At 36.0% G+C, this 13,498-nt stretch overlaps 1 protein-coding gene across 1 annotated transcript in view; it reads left to right on the top strand.

Moving 5' to 3' along the window:
• LOC134530327 (cysteine-rich protein 2-binding protein) overlaps nt 1-13,498 on the top strand; it is a 44,073-nt gene that overhangs the window by 22,152 nt on the left and 8,423 nt on the right. The window contains exons 8-11 of the mRNA XM_063365059.1: nt 2,077-2,192; nt 2,952-3,157; nt 10,058-10,239; nt 11,418-11,697. Of these exons, the coding sequence (XP_063221129.1) occupies nt 2,077-2,192; nt 2,952-3,157; nt 10,058-10,239; nt 11,418-11,591 (678 nt within the window). The 3' untranslated portion in view covers nt 11,592-11,697. The remainder of the gene's footprint in view (nt 1-2,076; nt 2,193-2,951; nt 3,158-10,057; nt 10,240-11,417; nt 11,698-13,498) is intronic.

The raw sequence follows: 13,498 nt of genomic DNA, 5'->3' as shown, positions 1-13,498 counted from the left end.
TGCTACAAAAGAAAACAACTGCAAGTAAAAATAGGGCCTACTTACACTGCCGTCACTAAGATCATATATCATGCTGTCATCAGAAGAGTCATTGTCGTTCCAGACTGCGTCGTCTTCTTTCCCATCAAGTGAGTTGGAAATCCCACACTTCCCAGCAGGCGACGCAAGCTGTACACGCGGCGCACGACGTAGTTAACAATATTGCTTGTTTGCTATTCACCCGCGCTACAATATGATAATAACGGGTGGGATACTTATATTTTCATTGTAATAAATGCTTCCAGCATTCTGTAATGTACGATAAATCCATTTTTTTCAGTCTTAATTTTTGTCCAAAACCTCAAATTCCGTGTATGACCCGCACCCCGATTTTTGAATGTTGTTTTTCGGAAAAAATGTGCGGGTGGTACAGTGAAACCACGTTAATAAAATACCGGTTATTTAAAAGTTCGCGTTTATTCGAACACTTTTAATTCCCCTTCAGATTGGGATAGCATATTTAATGTCAATCAATACGGTTAATACGAAACATTCGTTATTATGTATTACGAAGTAACCTCACGTCCGCTCACGTAGTGTACTATTATTTTATTATCGGATAAACCGAATGAAATTTTAGAACAAGAATCGCACACTTTAATCACGTGCACGCAGCTTCACTATAATTCTGTTAACGGCAAATAATTTGTACGGTAAATGGTCTACAGTCAAACCTCTATCTATCGAACTCGCATGTATCAATTGTCCGTGTTTATCGTATACTTTCTACGGTCCCGGCAAAATTGCCATACAACTAAGGTTAAAAAAGTCCGCTTGTACCGATGTTCGAATTATCGTTTTGTCCGCATTGATCGTACAAAATATGTGGTCCCGTCACTATAAATTATAATAGATGATCGTTTAACCATAAAGATTTTGCAGAAATAACCATTTCTTAGAAAGAAACCGTCATAAAAACAGTAACGATAGTATACAGTAGTAAAAATCAACTTAAAACTGCAGCCAAGTAATGGAGCACGTAAATATGAAGAAAAGACAAATGAACAACAACTTACGAAGAAATTGGATGATGTACCATAACTGCAGTACAAACCCAATTGTTATCCTAAGATAATTACCATAAAAAGAACAAGATTCTTTGTCGATACCATAATTACTACAGAAGCACGATAGCTACCACATTTGCACTACAGTTACCGTAACAACCGAGATGTATTTTTACCGTGACGGTAATGTATTTATTTATGACATATTAAAAATAAAGAACATTATTGAAAAAATAGGATGTTAAATTTTTATATGTACGTTTGGCACATGTTGCGAAGAAATAATGCGATCTGAAAAAATGCAGTACTACTACGAAAAGCGAAAAGGGTAATCGTGGCTTTTTAGGTTATGGCAGTCTCTCTCGTTTTTCAGTAATATCGGCTGAAAATTAACAAGCGTATCGGAAGTCAGCAGAAATGCCGATTCAACTAAAATTGGCAAAATCGGCTTCTTCAGTACAGCTCTACATTTGATGACATGAGTAAACATGTTTCAGACTTCAGGATATTGAAAAAGACTTTAATTTCCATGTAGATTTATTGTGCGTATGTTTTTTTTTTTTGCAAGTGTAAATTTTTATTTATTTTTCAACTGATTTAACTTTAATGACAAGAAAGTGATATATTTCTGACACTAATTTTGAGGTTGAAATATTTTTTAAAAATTCTTAGAGTGAAGTCCACTTCAGCATTAATTGTCTTGGAAAATGTTCTGGCTGCTAGTGATGTAGACACTGATGTCTTGTCTTCCTTCGACAAACTTTTCAGTGCAGTAAAGGACATTTATGCAACTAAAAAAGTGCAGAAAAAAATCAATGAATTTTTCAAGCCTCTTTAATTCTCTATTTGACTAATTTTCGAGTAAAAAATCAATACTTGATTTTGTCGATTATTATTAATGTGAGCATATGCACCTGTTAATACAAACCTCGTTAATACAAACTGCAAAATTTTAGGTCCCTTCAGGTTTGTATTAAAGAGGTTTCACTGTACATGGGTAAATACGGTATTGTGTGGTGACTTTTTTCAGGTGCAGTCAAGAAGGTCTCAGGAATTAGGTTCTGTAGAGTCGCGCCACTGCTCCTTCATGGTGCGCCTGATGGGTCAGAGCGAGCCCATGTGTTTCTGCAGTCCGTACACTCATAGGTAACATTTTCTCTCTCACATTTAAATAGTTTTAAACTAAATGGAATAACAAACATTTTGTTTGGGTGATTATTAGGCTTGTGTAAATATTAGGGTTTTTTTAAATTCGGATTGAATACAAATATCAAATTCAAATAATACGAATTTTTTTTGTATGATATTTCCCACACTTTAAACTGAACATACCGTGACATTAATCCAACCATTGCTGGTGTTTATAAGAGCATGGAACTGGCAAAGAGCTTGCTTGCCACCTCTTTTCTCTCTAGTGGCAGTGGCAAATATATGGGTAAAAAAATAAAATACAATTGAGAAAAGGGAAAAAAGGGTATAAAAATTAGCAGTCTTTTTTTTGTCTTGTTAGGAAGTGTGGGAATTGGATGGGTCGTAAACATGGAGGGGAGGTGTATGGCCAGCCTCACACCCTCCTGTAGTAAACAGACACAGAAGAGGCGAGGGTCAGCACGCCAATAAGCTGAGGAAAGGTACACTTTACTTGTATCCAACCCTTACAGTGAAAATGTTAGATTTTTTTTGCCCAAAATTAAGGGTGCGACCCATACGAATGGGCGAACCTTTTGCAGATATGTAGGTAAATACGGTATTGCTGGCTAGGCAAGCTTTCTTAGGCACCAAGATATAGTGAACCACGAGTTGGTGGCTTATGGGTCAGTACTAGTAAACCTAGTGGCTAAATGGCAAACAGTCTGTCAGTTTGCCCAGACGGCCAAGAAGCCAAGACTGTGTGTGGACTCGCAGGCTGCTGAAGCCGTACATCTGGAGAGACGGCGAGACCACGCCGCTGTGGCTGAAGCTGATGCAGGAAGTGCAGGCGCGGGCCAACGAGAGCGTCCCCGGCTGGTCGCTGCCCCCGCGAGCACCCATAGACTACAGCTACGTGCGACCCGAGCACATTCCCTACATCAACAGAATGGCCTGCGAGTTCTTCTACCCAGGCATCGACCGTCAGTACACACTACTTATTATATATTTGAGATACTTTACCGTATTTCCCCCTTATTTATAATTCAATGGATTCTTAAGACACATCCCCTCCTTTGATATTCAAGTTTCTCTAAAACAAAACAAAAAAAAAATATTTACCTAAGACACCATCAGTTGTAAGACTCACCTCATTTTTGAGCTCAAAAAGTGACCAAAAGGTGTGATTTTGAATCTTTTGTATTGATATTTCTGCCATCGTTATTATTAGCATTAGCTGCTGATATTTCTGATATTTCTGTAAGGTTGTCTTTTACAAAGCTACCTACCATGCAACCTCTGCCTATCTTTCTTGCCTGGATCATTTGTCCGTATAAATGAGTTTTCTTGATTGGTACCAGTGGTTTGTGGGGAAAAAAAAGGGGGGGGGGGGGGAATTTGAGATATTAGATTTTATATGTATTCATAAAACTGACAACAAGGGGTTTGGAGTCAACATGAGTCACTTCCTGTTTAGTTTGTTCCAGGCATTGTGATGGCTCACCCTGCATTATCAAAAATAACATGTCTTCACTGAAATATCACACTTTTTATAACATTCTGGGGGAGGGGGTTATATTACCTACCACCCCTTTGCTTCTGCCACTCAGTACCATCAAAATTTTTACAGAAGCAATGCTAAAACTGCCCAATGCATAGGGCCTGGAAAATTTCGGTGTTTTCAGTATGCAAAAAGCGGTACTTTCAAATTAGAAAAGCGGTGGTTTAAAGTCGGTTTTTTTCGTTATGCAATGAAAATTTTACCGGTATTTTGAATGTTGACTAAATTGTGCAGTTATTGAATATAATAGTTTACATATTTAATAAACAATCCATGTATACTAGGAATAGACTAATATGCATAATAACAGCCAATTAAATCCAAAACAGTTACACAAAACAGGCACGTTGCTATAGATGTTTGCAACTACAAATTTTCTTTTTTTTTTCGGCTGCCGATGCCACATGCTTAGCCGAATTTAGGTGTTTGTCAATGGAATTTTTTGGGTTAAATGATACTTTAACCTTACGTGAGTATAAGTGATCTGCAAATACGTAGAATCCCGCTGATGCGACCCCTCACGGTTCCCGGAAAAACGGACTTATAAACGGAATGGCCGCAATAGAGAATTCGGGCCAATTCCCCCCCCCCCAATATATCCAAATACATAAAAAAATCGCCTTTGTTCGCATAGATTAAATATTCAAATAGTCTATGGAGTAACAAAGACAACTTTTTTAAATTCATTTTACACCTCGGACTCGCATACCCATGGGTTCCGATAAATACTCACACTAAGTGAATTCGCGTCACACGAGTTCGGCTATGCTAGCCGGCTGGTGGTTATTTTCATTCAAAACGTGGCGAAGGAACTTGTGTGGATCAGGTAGAAAACATTCGGCTATAAACGAAAGATATAAGAACAATGCTATCCTAAAATGCTGTGACATGTTTTTGGAGTAGATAATCACCGCGACAGACCGACAGGATGCGCGCCCACCCTTGCCTTCAGCGATGTTTATTTTGACAGCTCAAGCAATTATCTTGTCCACGTCCCTTCACAGCGTAAAAAAAAGAAGATAAAAACACGGAATACAGATGGAAGAGTAACTATGCAGTAAAGTTAATATATTTACGGCCCTGCTAAATTTTCTATTCAATAAAATTCGAGGTATTAGTGATTTTTCAGCAGAAACTGCTGTGTGACTAATAAACAAATTGTTTCATAATAACTTGAACTTATAAAGTATTTATTAACGGCGAAGGACAGTCGTATAAGCCCATAAAAATATTTATTTTACTGAGAATGGACTATGCAACCTGGCTTTTGTCGCACGCGGTGTGGGAGGGGAGGAGGATGCTGACAGTTTATCATGCAGAAGGTCTAATTAAAATAGGGAATGTGTTGAAATGTTAGTTGGAAAAAGGGGGGGGGGGGGGGGGGGGGAGGCGTTTTTACATTGTTTGTGGCTCTGGGAGGGATGAACCTTGAATAATTAGCAGGGGATGGGAGGATGGGAGAGGTAAGCATCACGTCACGTATGACGTCAAGCCGCCGCTACCGCCAGCCTGGCCGGACGAGTTTCTTATGCTCTCGCAGAAGCTACCTCAGCGGCTTTTCGTGTGGGCGGGTAAGATAACATCTAACATGACAGCTGAGACGGCTTTTGTGCGATAGTGGAACAGTGGAACGCGCCGAGCTCGGCTAGACACTGCCGCGTGGACAGTCTAGAGGGGTGGTATATATTTTTAGCCGTCTTTTGTATGCCTGCCTGCTTACAGTACAGCTCTCGCCAAGATAAACGTGAACACATAGCGCCCAACAAAGTGTAACAGACTTGTTTTTCAGCCGATTTTACTCAAATTTAAGACTTTCTCTGCTCAAATTTTTCACGGTTTCTCAAAAAAAGGTCGTATAAACGGAATGGACGCATCAGAGGGGGGTCGCATCGGCGGGATTCTACTGTAATGGTACTTTTCGGGGATATATTCGCAGTGTAATATAGAAATGTTGTGGTTTTTGCGAATGTACTTACTTTTCGCGTTTTCATGCAAAATTCGCGATCGCGAAAAATTCCAGGCCCTACCAATGCATCATTCTTCCATCACACACATGTGTTCGTGTATGTTTTTGTATTTATTTTTATGTGTGTCAAAATGATAGGGTAAATTAAAAGCACAATCAGTGATATTAATCATTTACATGTGGTGGGAACATATTAGAGTTACTTTCTTAATTCTGCACTGTTATTAAAAAAATTTTAATTAATGTTATAAACTTATAATAATACTACAAGCCAAGTTACAAATGCTGCATATAAGAATAATAAATGCTCTGTATTTTACAAAGCTACCTACCATGCAACCTCTGCCTATCTTTCTTGCCTGGATCATTTGTCTGTATAAATGAGTTTTCTTGATTGGTACCAGTAAAATCCTCAAATACCATCAAATCATTAATATTTGAAGGATTTGATATTTGAGGAAAAAATTTTAAAGAAAAATATTAAAGGAAATAAATTAAAAACCTTAACACTGATAACTAGGGACAGGAAAATATGGTTTTATATTTTTGTTAATTTCGTTTTAAAAATTAAGGATTTCGGTGTTTTGTGGTTTTATAAAAAAAAAAAGCCCATACATGACTAGGTTACTAGCAAAAAAGCCTTTAAAACTTAATTATTTCCCGTTATTAATTTCTGTAGTCAATTAAATTAAAAAATTATCTATTTTTTAATAAAATACCTTTATGCATAAACTACAATAATAATATTATTATTGACGATAATGATAACCTCTAAAATGAACAAAATAATATACATTAATTAATATCATAGAACTCCTATATGATCCATATAACTGTTCTGCTTTTCACTCATTGAGTCATTGACCATTAATTAAAAAAAAAAAAAAAAAAAAATTCAAGATTTTCTCAAGCAAAACCATACAAAGGCTGAACTGCTCGATTTATCCAGTGCTTAGTAACTGTAGTTTTCTCTCTATATCATTTAGTTTACAACACAGGATGTGTGCTGTTGCATAAGAAGAACCTTCAAGAAAAGTTATTAGCTCTTCAATTGGCTTGCAGTATTCTGAAACGAATTTAGCCTCAACTTTGATTTGTAGCAGTTCTGCAGAGCTCCTCTCCTTTAGCCAAGTAATACTGCTGTTGTCATAGTCTGATGAATTACCAGATGATGCAAAGAACTCAATGATGTCAAATAGTTGCAAATGTAAACTACTGAACGGAACCACGAATTCCACCTCGTTAAAACTGGCTCAGGGAACACCTTTACTTTTCCACTGGACATTCCATACTTTTCTGATATGTAGGATAAGTAGTGGTGTTTCCTTTTCCTGCTGTTCAAAAATGCCTTTTTGATCTTTGCCACTGGTATGTTTAACAGTGTTATTGAAGTCTGCCAAGTGTTGCCCACTAAGTGCATCTTGTGGGCCCAGCATTGCAAATGAACTGCATGTTCCAGTAGACCAGACAGATTATTGAAAAATTTTGTCATATAAGGAGCAGAATAACTTACTATGGCCTTAACTGAATCAAATCCAATTCCATACTTTGCTAGGGTATCCAAAATTGTTTTTGAACATATTGCATAGTTTGCAGCATCAAGTACAGTGGAAGCAACTACATGATTGCTACAGAAATAGAATCTTAGAATTCCCTGACTTTTCCCTGTTTTCCAGAAATTTAAGAGAAAAATTCCCTGACTTTCTTTTGAAGTACATACCATAAATATTAACGTGCATATGATTAAATGTAGTATAAAAATTTCAACATGAGGTAAAATAAGGTTGTTTTTTTGTGTTATTTTGACGGCAGAATTGCGAATGTGTTTTTTTTCCTTCGACATGGCTGGTGAGAGCTCTTCGACCCATATTGCTGAGTTGACTACTTTTGTAGCACAAAATGCAGTATGCAGAATTTATATTTTTAGCAGAGGGTTTGATATGCTGTAACTGTGGCTCCTTGAGCCAATTCTTCTTAAAAGTAGTTTTCTTCGACATCTCTAAGCTAAAAAAAAAGTACATATTAATATTTTCAGGTTAGGTTAAAACATTGTTTATGAATTCTTAAAAAAATATAACTACACAAATACAAAAACTATTATAAATTCACACCTAGCAATATAACGGGCCTACTTAGAGAATTACAATAGCAGCATTACAACATGCAATACTCTTACAATCTTACAATGTTAACTAACGATTCTGGGGAAAAACATGTTCAGTTTTGCATATTTTTTTATACATAATGTAAGTGTCACGCAACAGAACTCAGGGATTATAACAGTTTGAAAAAAAAGTAATTTAAAAAAATAGGTATAAAAAATGCAAAAACAACCGCACACAAAAGCCACGTGCACTTTATTTTCTTATGATCGCATCAAAAACTAACTTCACCTGAAACAACTCCTTTGAATTCACGTAATAAGCTTTGTACTCACCTTATTCCACGTGAAAATAGCCTTCAAAAGATAAACGACGCCATGCCCGTTCTGTAGTTCATTGCATGGAACGGAACATAATACAAAGTCTGAAGGGCAAATTAAAAAGGAGCAAAACACGAACAAATGAAGGCCTGGATTCGCTAGTGAACAAACGAGTGCTTGGATTGGCCAGAAGTTATGGTGGGTGGTCGTAACAGCCTATTGCAACGGACAATCGTAGACCAAGTAAAAAAAAAAAGTTTCAGTTGCAGTGTGCCTTAAGCAGCAGCCTTTTAACGGAGTTGTTCGGTAGCGGTACGAGCGCATGAAAACAAAGCTTTGTTTGAATTATACGCAACTTTAAAATTTCCAGAATTCGTAGAATTTCCCTTGACATTTCCCGGAATTCCCTGACCATTTAAATTTCCCTGACATTTCCCGGTTTTCTAGTCCTGTAGCAACCATGAACTAAATTTGTGGTCTGGTTACTGGCTGGTTCCAATTTCTTAAAGAGAATTTTGAAAACACAACTTCCACCTTTGTCAGTTGTTTCATCACAAAGGATACAAATATATTTACCTTCAAACTCTTTCTTAATGTAATTTTCAATTTTTTCGCCTAATTTGGGGATATATGTTCTGCGAAGGGAACTAGCGAAAGGAATATCCTCACCTCCCTTAACATTTTTGTTAATCCTGTCACAGAATTTACTGTCGTCTAATTTTTCAAATGGTATGTTCACCAAAATAAATACTGTGGTTTCCAAAATGAAATTTTAAGGTGTTTGTTCCTGTTACCGGGACTACCTAACCTTACTTTAATGTGATGTTTGCCTTGCACATGTTTGACAACAGTGTCACGTCTTTCAGAAATAATTGTTTATGAACGTAAACACGAATTTGACGTATGGATTTTATTCCGTGCAGTAAATAGTGGATTGATCACTAAATCGATGTATCGAAAAGTGTTACAAATGCGCAAATGTATGGTTAATATTCCAATATCCGTGTCTTTTGGAATCAAACGTTCCACTGCGATTTAAAAATTTTAATTAATTTTATTTCACTTGGGTTTCTGTTTTTAAACATTCAATATCGTTATTTACGTAACGTTTTTGGTAGTTTAGAACAAGTTCTCACTGGAGCATTCCTATCAACACAATTGTCAAGCAGTGTGGCTATATAGAGATTCGCTGGCCATAATCTTGACTGAAGCCATCAGCCATGATGGCCGCTGTATTTACATTTCAATTGCAGAAACAAAATATTATTTTTATATTCTTAGTATGCCCAATGTTGTATTACTTAATTAACATAAATTATTGGCAAGTTTGTATACTTTGTTTGTCGGCTGACGTAGTTTTATTTTTATTTGTTCCCTCGCGAAACGATCTACCAAGGTAGTGTAAATAACCAATTTTCGTAGTTTTTCGCGAGAAAGGCCATTTTTCGCATTTTGTTGTTATTTACCACAATATTCGCATAATTTCACGAAAATTCGCGTAAAAAATCATTACACCATTTTTTCCCGTCTCTGCTGATAACCTCTAAAGTATGCAATGTCAATTTTTTTATACCTATCCTGTTACTATTCCCCAAGGTATTGTAATTGGACATGTAGTAATTATGTCAATAAAATTACAATATGTACTGACTTTAGTAACTTGGTTTGTAAAACAAACATTTAAAGGGTTGAATGTTGAGGCATTATTAAATTTTTTACCCTTGAAGACTTAGATATGGATTTGATATTCGGGTATGAGAAAATTGGAATTTGACCCATCACTACTAAGAAGCTGACAAGACATCACACATTCTTTTACATACTAGATTATTTTTATCTTATCTATGCACAGTTCTTTATATTTGTGAATGATGCTGAATGTTCTTGCTGTTTGTCCAGAAATAACACATTATGAAGTGTGGTTGTGTTTGCAGTGACTGAATGCCTACAGTATCCAGACTTCAGCTGTGTGGTACTATACAAGAAGCTGGTGGTGGGGTTCGCGTTCATGGTGCCTGATGTTGGCTACAATGAGGCCTACATCTCCTTCCTTTTTACAAGACCCGAGTGGAGGCGAGCGGGAATAGCTACCTTCATGCTCTACCATCTCATTCAGGTAAATCTTATTTTGTTCAAGCAGGTATCTAATAGTACTTGTTTGGCTTACCTGCTGGTCCTAACACACCTCTCTTAGTTTAAGTTTGCACCCAGCCAGCTAATCTAATAAAGGGTGATGATGATAATCATTGCAGAAAATAATTATAGGTATTTCTTTACTATAGGGTGTGTCTTAAATGTTCATTGGCCATGAGCAATTTCCTGCATTCATTAAATTTAATAATGATTAGTTTTATGAATGTTTTTGAAGGTTCAAGAAAATACTAGAATGTACCGTGTTTTCTCAAATAATCGTCGCACATTTTATTCTAAAATCAAGTTTGAAATGTAGGGGTGCAACAATTATGCGGGAAAAAAAAAATTTGTTACGTAAAGTTATTCATAAAAAAAACCTGTTCGTGGAAAGTACGTTTATTTAAAAAAAGGTGGAGTATACAAGAGCACGCGAAACAATTTATATTAATAATTCATTAAACAAAAACCTTTCTTCAACTTTAAATAGAAAAACAATATCTGTGACCCGAACGCAAGCGATTTGAAACTGTGACGTGAACTAACGCGTAACTACCGTCATAGTATACACTTGCCATGAAAGAGTGCGGGCTATTAAATGTAGTTAACTCAGCACCGGACAGAGAGTTTGCGTTGCACGAATCGGCGAGATATGGATATTTGACTACGTGTGCGCGCTCTATACGGGAAGCAACATAACAAAACATGAATGATGCCAATTAGCGCTGGCTACATGTTGATAAGCGGTACACCGCAGCGACGCAGGCGATCAGATAAAGGATATAATGTTTAAAAACGTCTTTAAAAGAAAATTTACACTTCAGACAACTTCTTAGTTCCGTTAATTAAATAAGTGGTAATGACCGAATTAAATTTTAGATTTCTACTTTAAAATACATCGTTTTATACGGAAAAATACCTACACAAAGCGCTCGGCATCTAATAGCGGGACCAAAAACAACATGCGACGTTTACGCGAGAAGTTTTTTATCCCAATTTTGACTGCCTAAAATATAGGTGCGACGATTATGCGATAAAAGAGGGTAAATAGAAGTTGTGAAAGGGTGAATATGTATGTAAATGACAGTTTTAAAAGTATAAGAAACAAATAATGTGCTGTGCAATCGTAATAATGACAATGACCTCAATGTTATCTGCTTTCAGACGTGCATGGGCCGGGACGTGACGCTGCATGTGTCAGCCACCAACCCTGCCATTATTCTCTACCAGAAATTTGGGTTCAAAGTAGAAGAATTCGTGCAGGACTTTTACGACAAGTACTTCCCCATGGACTGCAAGGATTGTCGACATGCCTTCTTCCTGAGGCTTAGTAGATAAGCCGTCCACCCTCTTTTAACTGCTCGTCCAGTTTCGCTTCAGAGAATCACATTCTGCCAGGATGCGGTCAGCTTGCAAAGTCCAGTGCTGAGTTATGATAATGATGGTAAAATGTGGAAAATGCAGTTTGAATATAGAATGGTTATTAGGCCTGTGCCAATATCTGAGTTTTAGTTTGATTCAAATACGAATATGAAATTATTTGCGAATATGAATATTGAATGTGAATAGTTAGAATGAGAATTGGAATCCTACTAAAAAAACATATTCATGTCCTGTACAGTGTTTTATCGTATAATTGTCGCATGCGCATAATCGTTGCACCGTTATTTTAAGACATAAAAATTTGGAGAAAAAAATTTCTCACATAAACATTGCATGATTATTTAGATTCAAAGCGCTTTGTGTAGGTAGTTTTCCCGTATAAAACAATTTTTAAGTTTAAATCTAATATTCATTTGGATATTACAGCTTAGTTAATTAAATAACAGAAATATGAAGTTGTCTGATGTGTAAATGTTCTTTTAAATACATTTTCAAATGTACCTTTATCTTTTTGTCTTCGCCACTGCTGTGTACCGCTTATAAAAATGTATCCAGCGCTAGTTGGCTTCATTCATGTTTGGTTATGTTGATTCCTGTATAGAGTGTGCGCACGTAGTTGAATATTGATACAGACAGCTCATCGATTGCATGTAACGCACGCGCTCTGACTAGTGCCGAGTTAACTACATTTGATAGCCCACGTTTTCTCGTGGTGTGTATCACGACGATAGTTATGCGTTCCGACTCATCTTTACATCATAGTTTTGATTTTTCTATTTAAAGTTTAACAAAATGTTTTTGTTGCATGATTTATCAATTTAAATTGTTTAGTGTGCTTTTGTATACTCTACTTTTTAAATTAACGTACTTTCCATGAATAGGTTTGTTTTTATGAATAACTTTACCTAAAAAAAAAAATGCTTTTTTCACATAAACGTCATACCCCTACTTTTCAAACTTTATTTTAGTATAAAATCTGCAACGATTATGCGATAAATTACGGTAATAAGTATGGATAATTGGACTTGGTAAAGTGAAAAGCTGGTTAAGTCAGCTACAACAATTATCTAGAAAATGATTGTTAAATTATTTAATTATGAAATAATTGTTTTTAATTATAGCTAACATTAATTCACCATTCTTAACCTAACTTATCAAACGTAACCATACCCAACCCTCCATCCCCACCAATCCAAAGGGATTGTTTTAATGTCTAGATTGTACATTCATTTCTGCTGCAGAAAACTACATATCCTGAACTTAAGTTCAAACTTACTGCAGCTGTCATCCTGCCAAACAGTCACCTGCCAATGTATACAGTATACTTATACCCCACAAACTAGTGCACTTTTAACACAAGTAACTGAAGCAACATTTTTTAGGTCAACAGTTGAGTACTATGGACAAGAACAAGATTACATTGTGAATTGCGATCAAACCAAAATAACACCAAAAAGCATGGCAATACATCACATAACATTGAAATGCAAAGTTGATACACCATGTAGCACTGAAATACAATTTCAATCATGAAATTAAGTGGTATTTAACCAAATCTTAATTCAAATCATAAAAGTAATCTTTTAATGTTTGAAATTTAAGGAATGTTGCAGTGTCGTTATTGCGTAACAAAAGCTTGTACCAAAGTGCATACATCAGAATAATTAATTTAAAATGTTTTATTACGTGCATCTTTTATTGAATCATTTTTAAACCACACATGTTCTACAAATTATTTTATTGTAAAAATTGCAAAACCAAGTATTAGTACTATTTTTTTGGGTAATCATTACAAAACTGCATTTATAAAAGTGAAACATTAACACCTAAATAAATATTCTATTTTAAAAATAAAAAATAAA

This window comes from Bacillus rossius, chromosome 3 (genome assembly GCF_032445375.1).
Source record: "Bacillus rossius redtenbacheri isolate Brsri chromosome 3, Brsri_v3, whole genome shotgun sequence".
NCBI lineage: Eukaryota > Metazoa > Arthropoda > Insecta > Phasmatodea > Bacillidae > Bacillus > Bacillus rossius.
Note: the sequence above shows the minus strand (reverse complement) of the source record. Positions and strands in the feature narration are given on the sequence as shown.